Source organism: Dendrobates tinctorius, unplaced genomic scaffold (genome assembly GCF_039654945.1).
Source record: "Dendrobates tinctorius isolate UK_male_01 unplaced genomic scaffold, ASM3965494v1 ptg000038l, whole genome shotgun sequence".
NCBI lineage: Eukaryota > Metazoa > Chordata > Amphibia > Anura > Dendrobatidae > Dendrobates > Dendrobates tinctorius.
Genome location: NW_027361706.1, coordinates 487647 through 508415, shown reverse-complemented (window position 1 = coordinate 508415; position 20769 = coordinate 487647). Strand labels below are relative to the sequence as shown.

The 20769-nt window shown below is 48.7% G+C and overlaps 1 protein-coding gene across 1 annotated transcript in view; it reads right to left on the bottom strand.

Moving 5' to 3' along the window:
- Window positions 1-20553, bottom strand: part of LOC141088157 (NADP-dependent alcohol dehydrogenase-like) — a 36224-nt gene extending 15671 nt beyond the window's left edge. Inside the window, exon 1 of the mRNA XM_073574082.1 lies at window positions 20491-20553. Within this exon, the coding sequence (XP_073430183.1) occupies window positions 20491-20553 (63 nt within the window). The remainder of the gene's footprint in view (window positions 1-20490) is intronic.
- Window positions 20554-20769: the final 216 nt, after the last annotated feature.

The window sequence follows — 20769 nt, the reverse complement described above, 5'->3', positions numbered from 1 at the left end:
CGTTTAGAACTTCTAGGCAGGGTTCTCCTCTAACCAACGTCCTCTCTGTTCCATTTTTCTCCTTCATTCTGTACTAATTCCTCTCATAGAAGGTCAGGTTTCAGTCCAATGTCTTTCTCCTTCTTTCCTTTCCTGTGCCAGCTGGCTCAGATCACTGAGGCAGCTGCAGCACTCCTTCCTCCATCCCTCTTCCAGGAATCCTCACTCCTCTCCGAGTGACTCTCTCTCTCTCTCGCTGACTGACTGACTAACTAACTCTTCCTGCTCTTTATGTAGTCTAAACTCCACCCGCCTCCCAGCACGTTTCGTGTTCCAAGCAGGGAACCACCAAAGGTGCTCTGCTACCCTCTAAGCAAGGAGCCGCAATGTGGCTTTGCTGAACTACCATGTTGTGTGGGATGCGAGTGTTGCAGCGTGGTCAGGAGTTCTCACCTTACCTGGATGGTGGGGCACCACACCTCAGGAGGAGGTGCAGTACCTCTGTGGCGACTGAAGCCTCAGGGGTGCCACAGTAACACGGGTTGCCCTCGCAGGGGCTCTAAAACAAGCAAACACAAACGGGTAGAACACGACTACTTCCGGCAATAGCCGGTCACTATAGGGCCGCGGTATGGCTGACTACGGGTCCGTAAATATATAGTCAACTTAGCCGTCCAGGCGTCCCTCGCCATTCGGGATGGTGGTCTTTCGGCGTAGTAGTCGCTGGGCCCAGTTGCTGAGGCGTTGGCGTAGTCTTCGCACGCTGCAGCGCTCTGATGACACTGGAGCCCCACAGGCCCCGGCTGAGTCCTTGGACGGATGGGCCGCAGTTCCCAGACTGGGGCAAGTGGCAGCGATGTAGGGTGGCGAATCACAGACCACCCGCGCAGCTAACGGCTGCGACGGGGAGTCCACGGCCAGCAGAGGCTCGGCCCCTGCTGCGAACCGGTGCGGGACAGTGGTGGCCGGCGGCGGCACTGTACTTGCCGCGAACACTGGTGAGAGCAGGGCGACTGAGGGTGGCGGGGAACAGGTCGCTGCCGCGGGGTGGAGCGAGATGGCAGCGGCCGCGGGCGACCGCGGGTAGGCTGCAGCCACGGGCTGGAGCGGGGCAGCAAATCTCGGATGATCGCCCTGCCACCGTCCCTCTGGAGTCCTCAGTCGGCATCTTCCCTGGCACTGGTAGGTCGCTCTATCTTGCAGTCGCTCCCACAGTCTCCTGCTGCCTCTGTCACAGTCTGCTCACTCATCCTCCTGGGGATTCCCTGCCTCCTTTATATTGTTCCCTCCTCCAGCCCATCTGTCTGTCACAACAGCCTGTCCTCGAACTCTGTGCCCCGGGGACAGTTTCCCCCGGAACCCAGATGACGGCTCCCTTGGTTCCGGTCCGGACACTCGACGGGGGCCATTCCTCCCACACTACCATGGTGATGTTTATGATTTAGGGGCACTTGTTCAGCATACCATTGCACTGCATGGTTGGCTATATGAGCCTCCTGATACTGAGTGAATCAGCTGCCTGATGTTTACATTAACTCTTTCTATTACTATTGGTTTGACATAGGTTATTTTTTGCTCTGTCCTGCTATTATGTTCTGCTCATAGTCTGTGGCCATCAGTCTTGTGGATCATGTGTATTCATACATACTAATTGACATATGATATATTTTATTGTACATTTTACTATTTATGTAATTGATGAACTTCTGTATTAATAAATACTTATTTTTCGTTGTATATGGTAAACTCATTTTTTTCTCTGTATTTTCTGATATGTATCTGAGTTTATATACATGAAATTTTCTTGACTTTGTGCTGGTACTTTTTATGTTTATGTAGGAGCCAGACGGGAGCAGCGCATGGCACGAGGAGAGGTGAAAATTGTGGAGTTTTTTAATATATCAGTGAGTTCTGGACTGTGGGGCCATTCTCGGGGGGGGGGGGATGTGGACTGTGTTATATATTATGTGGGCTGTGTTATATTCTATGTGGCTGTGTTATATACTATGTGGACTGTGTTATTTACTATGTGGGCTGTGTTATATATTATGTGGCCTGTGTTATATACTATGTGGCTGTGTTATATTCTATGTGGCTGTGTTATATACTATGTGGACTGTGTTATTTACTATGTGGGCTGTGTTATATATTATGTGGCCTGTGTTATATACTATGTGGCTGTGTTATATACTATGTGGCTGTGTTATATACCATGTGGCTGTGTTATATTCTATGTGGACTGTGTTATATTCTATGTGGCTGTGTTATATACTATGTGGCTGTGTTATATACTATTTGGCTGTGTTATATACTATGTGGACTGTGTTATTTACTATGTGGACTGTGTTATATATTATGTGGCCTGTGTTATATACTATGTGGGCTGTGTTATTTACTGTGTGGCTGTGTTATATACCATGTGGCTGTGTTATATTCTATGTGGCTGTGTTATATACTTTGTGGCTGTGTTATATACTATGTGGCTGTGTTATATACTATGTGGGCTGTGTTATATACTATGTGGGCTGTGTTATATACTATGTGTCTGTGTTATATACTATGTGGCTGTGTTATATACTATGTGGGCTGTGTTACATATTATGTGGACTGTGTTATATACTATGTGGGCTGTGTTATATACTATGTTGGCTGTGTTACATACTATGTGGACTGTGTTATGTACTATGTGGACTGTGTTATATACTATGTGGGCTGTGTTATATACTATGTGGCCTGTGTTATATACTATGTGGGCTGTGTTATATACTATGTGGCCTGTGTTATATACTATGTGGGCTGTGTTATATACTATGTGGACTGTGTTATATACTATGTTGGCTGTGTTATATACTATGTGGCCTGTGTTATATACTATGTGGCCTATGTTATATACTATGTGGCTGTGTTATACACTATACTATGTGGCTGTGTTATATACTATGTGGGCTGTGTTTTATACTATGTGGCTGTGTTGTATACTATGTGGGCTGTGTTATATACTATGTGGCCTGTGTTATATACTATGTGGCTGTATTATATACTATTTGGCTGTGTTATATACTATGTGGCTGTGTTTATATACTATGTGGGCTGTATTATATTCTATGTAGGCTGTATTATATTCTATGTGGGCTGTGTTATATACTAGGTGGCTGTGTTATATACTATGTGGATTGTGCTATATACTATGTGGCTGTGTTATATACTATGTGGGCTGTGTTATATACTATGTGGCTGTGTTATATATTATGTGGGCTGTGTTATATATTATGTGGGCTGTATTATATTCTATGTGGGCTGTGTTATATTCTATGTGGCTGTGTTATATACTAAGTGGGCTGTGTTATATACTATGTGGACTGTGTTATATACTATGTGGACTGTGTTATATACTATGTGGTTGTGTTACATACTTTATAGGCTATGTTATATGTTATGTGGCCTGTGTTATATACTATGTGACTGTGTTATAAAGTATACTATGTTGCTGGGTTATATACTATGTGGGCTGTGTTATATACTATGTGGGCTGTGTTATATACTATGTGGGCTGTGTTATATACTATGTGGGCTGGGTTATATACTATGTGGGCTGTGTTATATACTATGTGGACTGTGTTATATACTATGTGGACTGTGTTATATGGGATTTGGATGTTTCGCCCCCCGCAGTTCTCCCCCAGCAGTTCGCCCCCGCACATTTCGCCCCCAGCATTTTGCCCCCAGGGTGTTTCGACCCCGCACATTTCACCCCCGCACATTTCGCCCCATACCCAAGGAGCTGCAGCTGTGACAGGTAAGTATGTCAGTTTTTTTGTGTTCTAGGGTGATAATACTCCTTTAAGGCCAGCCAGATGAGACACTGGGTGAGCTGCTGAAAAGGCAGCCACAGGAATCCCCAGCAATTGGGGTCCTGTATATTTTACCCTCAGGTATGTTCAGCCCTAGATGTTTTGTTCCCTGCATGTTGACCCCAAAAGCTGAGGGTGAAACATCAGGGGTCAACATGCTAGGGGCGAAACATCAGATGGCGACCCATCCAGGGACAAAATGCTGTAGGTGAAACATCCGGGGGCGAAACATCCAGGGGCGAAACGCTGGGGGCGAAATGTGCGGTGGCGAAACATCCTGGGGGCCAAATGCTGGGGGCAAAATGTACCTGGGGCGAACTGCTGGCGGCAAATTGCTGGGGGTGAAGCTTCCTATAACCGCTCTTAATAGGGTGCATTTCCTGGAGTTGGACAATGCATTATTCTGCACATTGCTTCCTTCTAGAATTCCTGCCCATGATAAGGAGATTAAAGATTTTCTCTATTTCCTATTTTCAGTAACAAAACAAAGGTTCAGGAAGAAGATGAGCTGATAGAAATAATAAGTGATGACCCAGGTAAGTACAATAATGTGGGTCTATAAAAAAAAAGCAAATGAACTGCATATTTTTTTTTACTGCTTAAAGGGTAGGAGAACTTATTTTTTGGATAGAGGAAAAAACTATTGTACCGTGATGGAAAAAGCGGACACATTGACCAAAAATGGATGAAAATGTTCTCTTTGCATGCAAAAACAACCCCAAAACATCTGAATGAGGCCTAAAGGTACTGTCACACTTAGCGATGTACCAGCGATCCCGACCAGCGATATGACGCGGTCAGGATCGCTGGTGCATCGCTAAGTGGTCGCTAGTGAGCTGCCACACTGGCAGATCTCACCAGCGACATCGCTGGGGACGGGGGTCGCTACTTACCTGTCACACCAGGCGATCCAGCATCCTCCTGTAGTGTCGGTGGTGGGGTGCCGAGCTGGGGGGGGGTGGTCCTACTTTTATACCGCGCAGGGATGACAACAGAGACACGATGGAGGCAGATTCTGGGTGCAACAGGTCCAAGTTTATTTCTTCACTTGCCGTCCGACTGACGGCACACCTCGCGGCCCTCCGTTTCCAGAGCCGCTTCTCACACCGTACACTGGAGACGTGTCTGCACACACCGTCCCCTCCTTTACTGTCGACGCTCCTGACAGTTCCGTCACTGTGGCCGCCTTAGGCCCATTAACCAACAGCGCTTCTACTGCTCAGTCGTCGTGTCACATACGGTGTCTTACACCCAGTACCTCGTCTCATCTGCGGTCCTTTCCTGTCAGGACCACCCCCCTGACGTTTCCTCTCCTCAGTCCCCTTGGTCGGATTCTCCTCAGGGCACACAGACTGGCGTAGTCCTCCTGTCACCTGAGCTCCCCCTGGGGACCGGAACTTTCTGGAACCCTCCCTCAGTATTTATAACTCCCCCGGTTCCTTGAAACTGTCACTCTAACTGTCACCACGCCCCCCATGACCAACGGTTTCTAAAGCCCTAAGCTGCTGTAAAGTCCTTTGCTCACACTCCACCCTGCCATCTAATGGTCATCCCAAGGTACTGCACGTCCACTACACTTTCCTAGTTGTTTCCCCACTGTAATCACTGACTCCTACCTACACTGTGCAAACCTATCTTTCTTCACTCTGACTAGTCCGTCCGTCCGTCAGGTCACCTTCCCTACACTCCCGCCCGGCTCCACGCGTCGCTCGTCATCACAACAGGAAGCTGACGACGAGAAGCGGTCCTGAACGTTCTCGCGCGATCAGCGATAACCAGGGGGGAGCGGGTTGTAGGTAAGTATCACACACAGCGATATCGCTAGCAATATCGCTATAACGTCACAAGTTATAGCGATATTGCTAGCGATATCGCTTAGTGTGACAGTACCTTTACTAATTTTGAGTTGGCCTCCTCCATTACACCCAAAGAAATAATTACATTATCTTCTCCTGTTTTTCACAAACAGAGCGTCCCTTCAATATCAGAAAAGAGGAAATAGTGGACTGGGTAAGGTCAGTGGAAGGCTGAAAGAGACGAAGAAAGAATACAATCAAGATTTATAGACAACATTATTATTATTATTATTATTATTATTATTATTATTATTATACAATTTATAGCGCCATTTATCCATGGCGCTTTACATGTGAAAAGGGGCAAATATAGACAAGTACAATAAACATGAGCAGTACAAGACACACATAAGTACAGAAGGAGAGAGGACCCTGCCCGCAAGGGCTCACAGTCTACAGGGTTGGGTGAGGATACACTAGGAGAGGGTAGAGCTGGTTGTGCGGCGGATCAGTAGACTGTGGGTCACTGCAGGTTATAGGTTTGTCGGAAGAGCTGGGTCTTCAGGTTCTTTTTGAAGGTTTCCATGGTAGGCGAGAGTCTGATGTGTAGGGGGAGGGAATTCCAGAGAATCGGGGAAGCACAGGAGAAGTCTTGTATGCGGTTGTGGGAAGAAGAGATAAGAGGAGAGTAGAGAAGGAGATCTTGAGAGGATCGAAGGTTGCATGCTGGTAGGTACCGGGAGACCATGTCACAGATGTAAGGAGGAGACAGGCTGTAGGTGGCTTTGTATATCATAGGGTTTTGAACTGGAGCCTCTGCACAATAGGAAGCCAATGAAGGGCTTGGCATAGGGGAGAGGCTGGGGAATAACGGGGAGACAGGTGGATTAGTCGTGCAGCAGAATGTAGGATGGATTGGAGTGGTGCCAGAGTGCTAGAGGGGAGGCCAGAGAGTAGGAGGTTGCAGTAGTCAAGGCCGGAGATGATAAGGGCATGCACTAGTGTTTTTGCGGTGTCATGGTCAAGGAATGCACGGATCCGGGAAATATTTTTGAGATTGCGACAGCAGGAGGTTAGGGTTTGGATAAGTGGCTTGAAAGCGAGGGCAGAGTCGAGGATCACCCCGAGGCACCGAGCATGCGGGACTGGGGAAAGTGAGCAACCATTGACATTGATGGATAAGTCTGGTGGAGGGGTAGAGTGAGATGGGGGAAAGATTATGAATTCTGTTTTGTCCATGTTCAGTTTTAGAAAGCGAGCAGAGAAGAAAGCTGAAATAGCGGACAGACATTGTGGGATTTTGGTCAGTAAGGAGGTGAGGTCAGGTCCAGATAGGTGGATCTGCGTGTCATCGGCATAGAGATGATACTGCAAGCTGTGGAATTCTATGAGCTGTCCCAGGCCAAAGTTGTAGATGGAGAAGAGTAGGGGTCCTAGAACTGAGCCTTGAGGAACACTGACAGAGAATGGGAAAGGTGAGGAGGTGGTGTGGGAGAGGGAGACACAGAATGATCAGTCTGTTAGATATGATGAGATCCAGGATAGGGCCAAGCCTGTGATGCCCAGAGATGAGAGAATCTGGAGCAGGAGGGAATGGTCCACAGTGTTGAAGGCAGAAGACAGGTCCAGGAGAAGAAGGACTGAGTATTGTCGCTTGCTCTTGGCGGTTAGTAGGTCGTTGGTGACTTTAGTTATGGCAGTTTCAGTTGAGTGGTGCAGTCGGAAGCCTGATTGTAAGCGGTCAAAGAGGGAGCAGGAGGAGAGGTGGGAGGACAGTTCAAGATGGACAACATCAACAATATCATCATTACCACCAGTGAGATCATCACTACCATCATCATCATTACCACCAGTGAGATCATCACTACCATCATCATCAATACCACCAGTGAGATCATCACTACCATCATCATCATTACCACCAGTGAGATCATCACTACCATCATCATCATTACCACCAGTGAGATCATCACTACCATCATCATCAATACCACCAGTGAACGGTTTTGTCAGCAGATCGTCAGTATTCTCACAAATAAATCTAAAGAGAATAGAACATCAGAAAGTTTCCTGAATGCAAAAAACTTTCTTAAAAATAAAAGCAGAAAATGTGATAGTTTCACATTTATACCTGTACGTACTGTGACAAATATTGTCTGTGTAATCATATTATAATATTTATTGCCCCCAATTTTTTTTAACTCTCAACTTTTTTTTTTATTTCAGTCTTTGACATATACCCTTCACTTTTCTACTGTTGGGATATGGGTATTTTTTCCTTAAAATTCATGTATTTGGGGCTAAAAATCATTTTATCAACTAGGTTTTATTAATGAACTTTACACCAAATGAGATGTCCCTTTTCAGAGATTCCTTGACGAGGTGGGTTGGGTTGATCTTTGAGGGATGCGTCCGCCATGCAGGGTCGGTTTTAGACAAAGTGGGGCCCTTGGCAAAAGCTTAAAGTGGGTCTGCAAATGCTCACATATCGCTCCATCACTCAGAAACATTTCTGTTGTATTTACTTGCGCTGAGTTCAGGCCGCTAAACGAGCCCGATCGACAATATTGAAGTCATTCAACGCTTGTTTCCTGGAATTTTTAGGGTATCTGCACACGTTCAGTAATTGGCAGCGATTTGTATGCAGCGCATGTCCGCTACGTCCATAGTGTTGCCAGCTATTGAATGCAGGTGATTCTGAATGTGTCCATTGAACTGTGCGGAATTAAACCTTCAAACACATTGTACGGGTGAGATTTATCTTACGGAGGCTTGTGTCTCTGCAAGATAAATAGACATGCTGCGAACTGGAGAGACACGCCACATGTCCATCTCTGGGTGATCCGCGGGCATCGGTGCACGCACAGTAGGCATGGGATTTCTTGAAATCCCATCCGCTATGCTGTAACATCTGGATGCTGCACAGGTACGCAGCATCCAACCCACATCATTTACTGACCGTATGCACCTACCCTTACTCTGGCTGAGGGAGAATGATTGGTGCAGATAGTCCTTGATACTGTATAATGCAGGTCCCATATAGTACATATAGTAAAATGCGCTCCCATGGTCCTTGATAGAGTATACTGCAACCCCCCTCAGAGTATAAAGCAGCCCCTCAGAGTATAATGCGGCCCCCCACAAACACACACACACACATAGTGCAGCCCTCACACACAGTATAATGCAGAACCCACACCCACAGTATTATGCAGCCCCTTCAGAGAATAATGCAGCTCCCTCAGAGTATAATGCAGCCCTTTCAGATTATAATACAGCCCCCCACACACACAGTATAATGTAGACCCCCTGAGTATAAAGCAGCCCCCTCAGAGTATAATGCAGCCCCACACACACAGTATAATTCATCCCCCCACAAACACACACAAAGTATAGTGCAGCCCCCACACACAGTATAATGCAGCCCCCCACACAGTATAATGCAGCCCCCACACACAGTTTAATGCAGCCCCCACACATACAAAGTATAGTGCAGTCCCCCCACACACACAGAATAGTGCAGACACACAAAAAAACAGTATAGTGCATTCTCCCCACACACAGTATAATGCAGACAACACAGTATAGTGCAGTCCCCCACACACAGTATAGTACAGCAGACAAACACACACCAAAGTATAGTGCAGTCCCCCCATACACATTATAGTGCAGCAGACATATTCAACACAGTATAGTGCAGCCCCCTACACACAGTATAGTGCAGACAACACAGTATAGTGCAGTCAACCCCACACACAGTATAGTACAGCAGACACACACACACACCAAAGTATAGTGCAGTCCCCCCATCACATGATGCTCTCTCCTTCATTACTGCTTTCAACTGTATCGGCATCTATAATTTGATATGATTATTAACAGGTTGGCTTAAGATTATTTCAAGGTTTTCTATGGGTCTGATCACTTTGATAATGGCTACAGTAACGAGGCGTACGGAGCGGAGTCGCATGTGTACGAGGTGTACGGAGTGGAGCCACGTATGTATGAGGTGGATGGAGCGGAGCCGTGTGTGTACGAGGTGTATTAAGTTTGAAAGGAATGGCGCCCGCCAGCTCAAATTTTTTTTATGTGCGGCACATTTATTCTGCCGAGTTTGAGACCTCTGCTGTAAAGTGTCAGATCACTGATCTGACACTTTGCAGTGCACTGTGTAAGATCAGCGATCTGACATGTACTGCAGGAGGCTTTCTCAACGCCTAATCTCAGCAGGTACTGAGAAATCCACCTCCCTGCAGGACCCCGAAGGCCCCCGCGGCCATCTTGGATCCGGGGACCTGCACTGTTCCCTGCGTGATTCTTCCCTATGCCCATGTTTGATCGCAGTGTGCCAGGGGTTAATGTGCCGGGGGCAGTCCGTGACCGCCTCTGGCACATAGTGCCGGGTGTCAGCTGTGATAATCAGCTGAGACCCGGCCACTATCAGCGGCGCTCCCCCCGTGAGCGCTGCTGATCGCTATGACGTACTATCCCGTCCATGGGAATTAAGTCCCAGGTCACATGGACGGGATAGTACATCATATGACAGAAAGGGGTTAATATGGAGCATCTTATAGGGCCACCATTAACCTTTGTGCAGCATTATATGGGGCATATATTAATATGGAGCATCTTATGGGGCCACCATTTTACTTTTATTAGTATCTATTTTTATTTTTGAAATTTACCAGTAGCTGCTGCATTTTCCACCCTCGGCTTATACTCAAGTCAATAAGTTTTCCTAGTTTTTTGTGACGAAATTAGGGGCCTCGGGTGATGCTCAGGTCGGCTTATACTCGAGTATATATGGTATGTCAAATTGGTAGCTAGACCCTAGTGGGTCTTGCACAGTGTCATTTTTACTACAGTCCACAAATGTAATTTAGATCCCTAATCTCACCTCTGCTTTACCAGCATGATGAATTAATAGGAAAAACACATGGTATTGATGGAGCTGTTGTTTTCCTGCCAAAGAAACTCAATAAGATCAATGAGGTGGTTAGCCGCACACGGAATGGAGAAATAGTAAAGATGACAATTAGTTTCACATTTGAGTTAAAACTCTCTTCACCAATTTGCTTTCACTTTTACAACATTATATTCCGAAGCCTTGAAGAAAAAGATGAATATATTGTGAAGCAAATAGGTGTGAATAATTATCACCCAATTGATGTTACATAAGTCAAATCAATCCTATAAAGAGAGCACGGCACTCAGGAATAGCTTGGTTGTTGGTGCTCAAGTCGGGTATCCAACCCATCAATCAAAAAATGACAAAAATCTTTGCAGTCAATATGTGAAATATTCAGACACTTTTATTTTGTGCATCCAGACAGAAAGGTTTAAACGTTTTCGGTCCAGCATAGGACCTTCATCAGAAAAATCCCGTTTACTGAAATAAATAAATCCTTGCAATGGTAGCCAAAAGAAGGACAAAGTAGAGAGTCTGGATGGCCAGTGGAAATGTTAAATGGCTGGCGTCTGGAAAGCGTATGTGGACTGAGCCGTCCAAAGTCATAAGTCAAAACATACACAACCTAACAATGGGGAATTGATTTACCACCAAAATTTTGAAGTATGAGACTAAGATAAGATAAGATAATCCTTTAATCGTCCCACCAAGGGGAAATTCAGAGCATTACAGCAGCAAGGCAGGAACAAGTACAGATACAGATGCATAAAGGCATTACACTGACAGTAGGTAGGTACATATACGAAAAAAAAAAAAAAAAGATGTAACCGGACTATCACAACTTTGGATCTATCAGTTCACTGTTTGGGTCGTTCTCCATTTTGGACAGTGCTGGTTATACAGCCTAACTGCAGCAGGAAGGAAGGACTTTCGATAGCGCTCCCTCTCACATTTAGGATGAACTAGCCGGCCACTGACAGTACTGCACATCTTTGTCACGGTCTCATGCATGGGATGGGAATCATTCTGCACCATGTAGCTCACCTTGGCCAGTATCCTCCTGTCGCCTACTTCCTGAACTGGATCAAGGGGGCATCCCAGGACAGAGCTGACCCTTCTAATCAGTTTGTCCAGCCTATTTCTGTCCCTGGTTGATATGCCACTACCCCAGCACGCCACACCAAAGAAGATGACTGATGCCACAACAGAGTTGGAGAAGGATGCAAGGAGTGCCCCTCTAACTCCGAAGGCCCTCAGCCTTCAGAGCAGATAAAGCCTACTTTGGCCCTTCCTGTACACTGCATCCAAGTGATGGGCCCAGTCAAGCTTATTATTGAGGATCACACCAAGGTACTTATAGGTGTCGACTATCTCAATGTCATTTCCCTGAATGTTCACCACTACTGGTGGATTTTTTCCCTTGCGAAAGTCCACCACCAATTCCTTGGTCTTCACGGAATTAATCCTAAGGTGGTTCCTCTGACACCACTCCACAAAAGCTTGGTTAGTATCTCTGTACTCTCTTTCATCTCCTCCTGAGATGAGGCCTACTATTGCAGAGTCATCAGAATACTTCTGCAAGTAGCAGCTAGATGAGTTGCACTTAAAATCCGCAGTGTGAAGAGAAAAGGGGCAAGAACTGTACCTTGAGGTGCCCCTGTATTGCAGATCACTGTGTCTGACACACTGTCCTGAACCTTTACAAACTGAGGTCGGTTCGTGAGGTAGTTAAGGATCCAGGTGGAGAGTTGGAGGTCCACGCCAACAAGGCCCAGTTTGTCTCTCAGTAGAGCTGGCTGTATGGTATTAAAAGCGCTAGAGAAATCGAAGAACATTCTCACAGTGTTCCCAGGTGTAACAACCCTGCTGGCATCACTGCATGGTCTCCCATCCCTCGCACACCAACTTACTTTCTGCTTCAAGCCATGCTGTGAATTCTGTCTGTTGCCAGCTCTGTGCCTCTGCTCTCCATGTTTCCAGACTGTGTATAGGGGGGCGGCGCCTGAACTCTCTGGTTCTTATGCAGTCTGGGTGCACCTGTGTAATCTGTCCCTGACCAATCACCTGGAGCCCTTGACTATTTAGTTTCGCCACTCCCACTGAAACATTGCCTGAGCAATGTCTATACTCAGTTAGTATCTCGCTGCTGAGGAAGCCAGGCCCTGTTCTGTGTGTCTCCTTCTCTGGAGGATTCTCTAGTCTTGCTTTGTACCCTGTCTGCCTACCAGGAGGCTGAATATCCTGGTCCTAGTGTCTTTGTCCCTGTGCCTCTGTCTGAACTCAGTCTTACCTCTGTCTGTCAGTCTCCTTGTTTGTGGTTCCTTCCCTGCCGTGTCTTTCCTTGTGTCCACTTTATCTGTGCATCTGCACGCTCGCAGCTCTGTCTGCACAGCTCCCTAGCTGCTCTGCCTGCTCCGCACTCCTGCGGCTCTGCCTGCTCCGCACTCCTGCGGCTCTGCCTGCTCCGCACTCCTGCGGCTCTGCCTGCTCCGCACTCCTGCGGCTCTGCCTGCTCCGCACTCCTGCGCCTCTGCCTGCTCCGCACTCCTGCGGCTCTGTCTGCCTGCTCCGCACTCCTGCGGCTCTGTCTGCCTGCTCCGCACTCCTGCGGCTCTGTCTACCTGCACCTCCTGTGTGAACAGGCCCAAATCTGTTCCTTCATACTCCATTCCTTCCTGCCTATATCCATACCTGTACCTCCTGTGTGAACAGGTCCAGATCCTGTTCCAGCTTACACCACTCCCTCCTGCCTACACCTCCTGTGTGAACAGGTCCAGATCTTGTTCCAGAATGCACTACTCCCTCCTGCCTACACCTGCTGTGTGAACAGGTCCCTACCTGCTCCTTTTCATACCACGCCAATCTGTCCTGTGTCTCCAAGCCGTGCCCGCCTGTCCTGTGTCTCCAAGCCGTGCCCGCCTGTCCTGTGTCTCCAAGCCGTGCCCGCCTGTCCTGTGTCTCCAAGCCGTGCCCGCCTGTCCTGTGTCTCCAAGCCGTGCCCGCCTGTCCTGTGTCTCCAAGCCATGCCCGCCTGTCCTGTGTCTCCAAGCCGTGCCCGCCTGTCCTGTGTCTCCAAGCCATGCCCGCCTGTCCTGTGTCTCCAAGCCGTGCCCGCCTGTCCTGTGTCTCCAAGCCGTGCCTGCCGTGTCCACCTGCCTGCCTGTCTATAGCCTCTGTCAAGGTGTCCTGTTCCCGAGTGGGATCAGCAGCCACAGCCAGACACCACCCTGGAGTGGCACCCGGCAGCTACCTGCCGCACAAGCCTGACCTCACCATCAGAGGCTCCAGTGAAGACCAAGGAAGCTGCCGTAGTTACGCCCCTTCCAGGGTAGTCTGGTTTGTGGCACAGTGGGGCCACAACCCCCCGGCTCGCGCCATTCAGCCAAGGCGCGAGCGTGACAGTTTGCTCAGGCCATGGTCCCCGCTGAGTCCCATGTCCTTACGCTCGCAGAGCGTCATGAACCTGTGTTCCACCAGTATGAGCAACCAGAGGAATTTGTTCCGTCCTGCGTGGTTCCGATTGTGGAGACCTCTGAACCAATCATCGTCTCCAATGCCCTCTACAATCAGCTCCTGGCCTATGAAGAGCACAACCCAGCAGATCTGCCTAGGTTCTATGGGGACCCTAAAGAGTGCCATGGGTTCCTGAAGAAATGCCTGCACTACATCCTGCAGAATGCAGCTTGTTTCCCCTCTGACCGGGTCAAGGTGGGATACATCATGTCCTACCTAGCTGGTGATGCCTTGATATGGATTGTCCCCTTTGGGAAGCAGGGGACCCTGTCGTCATGAGCCTGGGGGCCTTCCTGGTGGCCTTCCGTAAAGTGTTCGACGTGCCTCGTCCAGCTGCTCTTGAAAAGTCTTCCTCTTCAAGCTTCCAGATACAGGCCAGACAAGAGGAACCTATGGGTGAATCCTCTCATCCGTCTGTGACCGTCCCTGACACTCCTGTTCCTCAGCCTGCTAAGGCGGCCTCCCGTGTAAGGTCCAAGAGGTCTAAGAAAAAGCGGCTGGCAAGCTTACAGCCGCAATCTGGTCTCATGAAGGAACATCCCGACGGTCTCTGTTCTGTGAAGCCAATGACTGTTTCTCTGCCTTCTGGGAGCTTTGGTGTGTATAAACCGCCAGCCATACGGAGTCAGTGTGTCGTCTCTGTCATACAGCTCCCGAAGCCGACGTGGGCGTTGTCTCGAGGTGGCCGAGCCCTGTTGGAAAACAGTCTAGTCCTGCAGGGACAACTACAGCTCCAGGTCGGAGCTTTATACATGAAGAAGTTCATCTTCCATCTGCTGACTGGTATGCCCATGGGTCATTCTGATCCAGAGATTCTAGTACCCGTCCATGTCTGGAAACCTAGTAGGGCACCGCGCTTGAAACAATCAAGTGACAAGAAGTGTCTGGTTCCCTTACATCAGAGTCGGTCAGCAATGTCACCTTCTTCATCTGGTCTGCTAGTCGTCGAGTCAAGGGGTGATGACGTCTCCGAAGAAGGGGAGGCGGTGTCAGTCTCCTCACACGTCTCCAGCGACTATACCAGTGATCTGCTCCCAGGAGCATCCCTGTCTCTTGATTGTCCTCCCCTGGATTTCAGGCTGAAGATGGGTCCTAAATATATGCCTTCAACCCCTGTGTGGCCAGTGAGTGAAGATACTGAGACAGAGATTTTCTCACCCTCTAACCTGGTAGAGGAAGCCCAGTTTTTTCAGGGTAACAGGTGGAAGTGGCTCCCTGTATGTATGCCTCCAGCTTCCATTTGGCAGGTGGGTGAAGAGGTTGGAACAGTGACCCACATATCTCCGATTCTCACCAACCGGGAGGAGGAGGTCCAATTTTTCTGGCATGTCGGGCTGAAGTCGGACTTGGTGAAGGTGTCTGCTGTTTCTAGCTGGCCGGCTGATGTAGGGGTCAAAGCTTCCAGGTCCCTGCTCTCTGCCAATCAGGAGGAAGAAGTCTTTGTACCCTCTGTGTTGGAAACTGACTCCCTTAGGCACCAAGAAACCGGGCAATCTGTGATTCCTGATGGCACACATACTCCACCCTACCTGAAGGATGTCATGTCAACCTGGACTGTGTGTGGTCCCGTACTCCTTCTTCTGGTCATTCTGGCAGGCTTGAGGAAGAGGGGCCGTAAAGGGGGGTACTGTAACAACCCTGCTGGCATCACTGCATGGTCTCCCATCCCTCGCACACCAACTTACTTTCTGCTTCAAGCCATGCTGTGAATTCTGTCTGTTGCCAGCTCTGTGCCTCTGCTCTCCATGTTTCCAGACTGTGTGTATAGGGGGGCGGCGCCTGAACTCTCTGGTTCTTATACAGTCTGGGTGCACCTGTGTAATCTGTCCCTGACCAATCACCTGGAGCCCTTGACTATTTAGTTTCGCCACTCCCACTGAAACATTGCCTGAGCAATGTCTATACTCAGTTAGTATCTCGCTGCTGAGGAAGCCAGGCCCTGTTCTGTGTGTCTCCTTCTCTGGAGGATTCTCTAGTCTTGCTTTGTACCCTGTCTGCCTACCAGGAGGCTGAATATCCTGGTCCTAGTGTCTTTGTCCCTGTGCCTCTGTCTGAACTCAGTCTTACCTCTGTCTGTCAGTCTCCTTGTTTGTGGTTCCTTCCCTGCCGTGTCTTTCCTTGTGTCCACTTTATCTGTGCATCTGCACGCTCGCAGCTCTGTCTGCACAGCTCCCTAGCTGCTCTGCCTGCTCCGCACTCCTGCGGCTCTGCCTGCTCCGCACTCCTGCGGCTCTGCCTGCTCCGCACTCCTGCGCCTCTGCCTGCTCCGCACTCCTGCGCCTCTGCCTGCTCCGCACTCCTGCGGCTCTGTCTGCCTGCTCCGCACTCCTGCGGCTCTGTCTACCTGCACCTCCTGTGTGAACAGGCCCAAACCTGTTCCTTCATACTCCATTCCTTCCTGCCTATATCCATACCTGTACCTCCTGTGTGAACAGGTCCAGATCCTGTTCCAGCATACACCACTCCCTCCTGCCTACACCTCCTGTGTGAACAGGTCCAGATCTTGTTCCAGAATACACTACTCCCTCCTGCCTACACCTGCTGTGTGAACAGGTCCCTACCTGCTCCTTTTCATACCACGCCAATCTGTCCTGTGTCTCCAAGCCGTGCCCGCCTGTCCTGTGTCTCCAAGCCATGCCCGCCTGTCCTGTGTCTCCAAGCCGTGCCCGCCTATCCTGTGTCTCCAAGCCGTGCCCGCCTGTCCTGTGTCTCCAAGCCGTGCCCGCCTGTCCTGTGTCTCCAAGCCGTGCCCGCCTGTCCTGTGTCTCCAAGCCGTGCCCGCCTGTCCTGTGTCTCCAAGCCGTGCCCGCCTGTCCTGTGTCTCCAAGCCGTGCCCGCCTGTCCTGTGTCTCCAAGCCGTGCCCGCCTGTCCTGTGTCTCCAAGCCGTGCCCGCCTGTCCTGTGTCTCCAAGCCGTGCCCGCCTGTCCTGTGTCTCCAAGCCGTGCCTGCCGTGTCCACCTGCCTGCCTGTCTATAGCCTCTGTCAAGGTGTCCTGTTCCCGAGTGGAATCAGCAGCCACAGCCAGACACCACCCTGGAGTGGCACCCGGCAGCTACCTGCCGCACAAGCCTGACCTCACCATCAGAGGCTCCAGTGAAGACCAAGGAAGCTGCCGTAGTTACGCCCCTTCCAGGGTAGTCTGGTTTGTGGCACAGTGGGGCCACAACCCCCCGGCTCGCGCCATTCAGCCAAGGCGCGAGCGTGACACCAGGTTTCTCCAGGTGAGAGAGAGTCCTATCTAGAAGGTGGATAATGGCATCATCCACACCAATGCCCGGCCTGTAGGCAAACTGGAGAGGGTCCATATCCGAGCTCACTAGAGGACGGAGACGTGTGAGAACCAATCTCTCTAGTACCTTCATCAGGTGTGATGTCAATGCTAGAGGTCTATAGTCATTAAGGTCTTTCGGATAAGGTTTCTTCGGAACTGGTACTACACACGATAATTTCCACAATTGTGGTACTATACCTATTCTCAGGCTCATATTGAACAGATATGTAATGATCTCACTCAGCTGGTGCCCGCAGGTTTTGATTAGCCTTGCACTGATGCCATTGTGAAGTACAGTATTCAGATGTACAGGACATCTTGCTCTCCGGGATCCATTTTTGTGCTTGCGACGCCATTTTGCTGTTTACGAGTTAAATTTTGTAACTTAACTAGATGAAAATTCACGGCTGTTATGAAACCAGACTGTTCCAGCTTGTACAAGATATAAGATATGAGATGAGACCCTAAAAGAATGTGCTATTGTTCTATATTCTACGTCACGCAGCTAGGGACATATTCTGATTCTCTTACAATACTATTGGCTTACATGTATTACGATTCCATTGGTAGCTGTATACTTTGCATAACTAAGCAGAATGCTATGTAATGTGAGATTCAGTAAAGGGGCTCAGTGATCTGCCTCGATCCTCCCGTACAGAGACCCCCGTCTCCGTGTGGTCATTCCCAGTTGCTAGCAACGCCCTGTGAATTAATTTGGAAATCACTGGCTCAACCGTGAAGGGTTAATTTAGCCCTACCTCAACACCGTCAGGACCTGCAGCCTTCAAAACTTTGATCTTATCCAGTTCTTTTGCAACCTGGGTACTTGTGAAGAACAGACCCTGGCTCAGTTGACAAGTTGCAGCAGGGGGTGAGGTTATTGTAGCAGAGAGGTGTGAATGATATGCAGGGGCAGGAGCAGCCAGTGTGTGATTAAATCTGTTAAAGAATAGATTAAGTTCATTAAGCCCCTCTTTATTTACAACCATCCTGGCGACAATCTGTCTATGCCCAGATATAGACTTTAGACCCTCCCAGACTTCATGAATCCTTTTCTGTGACAATTTCAGTTCAATCTTTGTCTTATAATTAGCCTTTCCCTGCCTGATTAGATTCTTCAGATCTTTCTGCACTTCTCTCAGCCTGCCCTTGTCACCTGATCTGAAGGCCAACTTCTCTTTGAGAAGAGCCTTTATTCCGGGGCTGATCCCTGGTTTATTGTTAGAGAAGCACCTCACTACTTTTGTGGGTACCATGTTGTCTACACAGAAATTAATGTAGTCCGTTATACAGTGTGTGAGACCATCCATGTCATCACCATATGAATCTTGCAGCACTTCCCAAGTGGTTGTTTCAAAGCAGTCTCTCAGTGAGGCAGGTAACATACTGTGTGCAACTGGGTAGTATAGATGGTGGAGACTAGGAGACTAGGATGACTAGTGTCATCTTGTGGATTGATATGAGCCACAAAGTCCTTCAAAATGAAACTATTCTGGATGTAATGATGCTTGCATTAAAGAACTGATTGGCCAGATATGTACGGGGTCAGGATGACCGGGCTGCGGGTACATGTGCTGCATCGGGTCCAGAATTGTCAAGGCTGCGTCCCCTATTTCCCAGGGGAAGGAATAGGGGAACGGACAGACCCCATTACCCAGGAAGAGGGGGCATGTTTAGACAGGGAACCTGTCCGGAAGCTGAGGAAAAAAATGCAAAGTAGGAGTGAGTCCCCAGCTGTGAGCGTGTGAGCAGCAAGGGGGGCAGTGCACTACGCACCCAAAGCGCCGACGCCGCGACGAACTGTAGCAGACGTACAGACCCAGTGACCTAGAGGCAGGGGGCCAGCTTAAGAGAAAGCGGGCATGACAGCAGAGATTTTTGGCGTGGACAAGCAGCGCATAGGAGGCTGAGCAGTGTGCTCCATCCTTAGAGCACTGGCGCTGCAAAGGACTGTTCCCGTTGGCTCCCGCCACTAAAAGTGATACTGCCAGAGAGCAAGGCGCTGTGTGCCCACTGACCACCAGAGAGCGAGGCGCTGTGCGTTCCTTGACCATGAGTACCACGCACATGCGCAGTAGAGAGAGCAAGTTCATGCCACGTGTTCAGCGTGGATAACCAATAATTATAAGGCACAGAGGAATGACAGAGGACGTTGGTGTGGTCAGCAAGGTACTCCCTCAGCATTTTCCCAAACTTTGCACTCTTTTTGGAGTCCCCTGTGCCTCGGGGTCAGGGCGATGGGATGGTCTGAGAAAACTCTCCCCGAACTTTGCCAGTGTTCCACTGCGTCTGCTGGATTGGAGTTGTGTCTCTCTCACCTGTACTCCTTGCTTCGCCAATGAACTGAGACCTCTGCTGTCAGCGTTTTCATATGGGAATTTTTTTAATAATTCCGCAAGAAGGGCCCTCTGGTCCTCCAACATTTTAGTACACCTGTCTGCCTCTGGAATAAGAGATATAAAGTTCTCCTTGTAGCGTGGGTCTATAAGTGTCACCAATCAGTATGGGTAGGATACGTAACTCAGGTATATATAGATATATACATACTGTTGTGGCCAAAAGTATTGACACCCCTGCAATTCTGTCAGATAATACTCGGTTTCTTCCTGAAAATGAGAGCAAACACAAATTCTTTGGTATTATTATCTTCATTTAATTTGTCTTAAATGAAAAAACACAAAAGAGAATTAAGCAAAAAGCAAAACATTGATCATTTCACACAAAACTCCCAAAATGGGCCAGACAAAAGTATTGGCACCCTCAGCCTAATACTTGGTTGCACAACCTTTAGCCAAAATAACTGCGACCAACCGCTTCCGGTAACCATCAATGAGTTTCTTAAAAATGCTCTGCTGGAATTTTAGACCATTCTTCTTTGGTAAACTGCTCCAGGTGTCTGATATTTGAAGGGTGCCTTCTCCAAACTGCCATTTTTAGATCTCTCCACAGGTGTTCTATGGGATTCAGGCCTGGACTCATTGCTGGCCACCTCAGAAGTCTCCAGTGCTTTCTCTCAAACCATTTTCTAGTGCTTTTTGAAGTGTGCTTTGGGTCATTGTCCTGTTGGAAGACCCATGACCTCTGAGGGAGACCCAGCTTTCTCACACTGGGCCCTACATTATGATGCAAAGTTTGTTGGTAGTATTCAGACTTCGTAATGCGATGCTCACGGTCAAGCAGTCCAGTGCCAGAGGCAGCAAAGAATCCCCAAAACATAAAGGAACCTCCGCCATGTTTGACTGTAGGGACCGTGTTCTTTTCTTTGATTGCCTCTTTCTTTCTCCTGTAAACTCTATGCTGATGCCTTTGCCCAAAAAGCTCTACTTTTGTCTCATCTGACCAGAGAACATTCTTCCAAAACGTTTTAGGCTTTTTCAGGTAAGTTTTGGCAAAGTCCAGCCTGGCTTTTTTATGTCTCGGGGTAAGAAGTGGAGTCTTCCTGGGTCTCC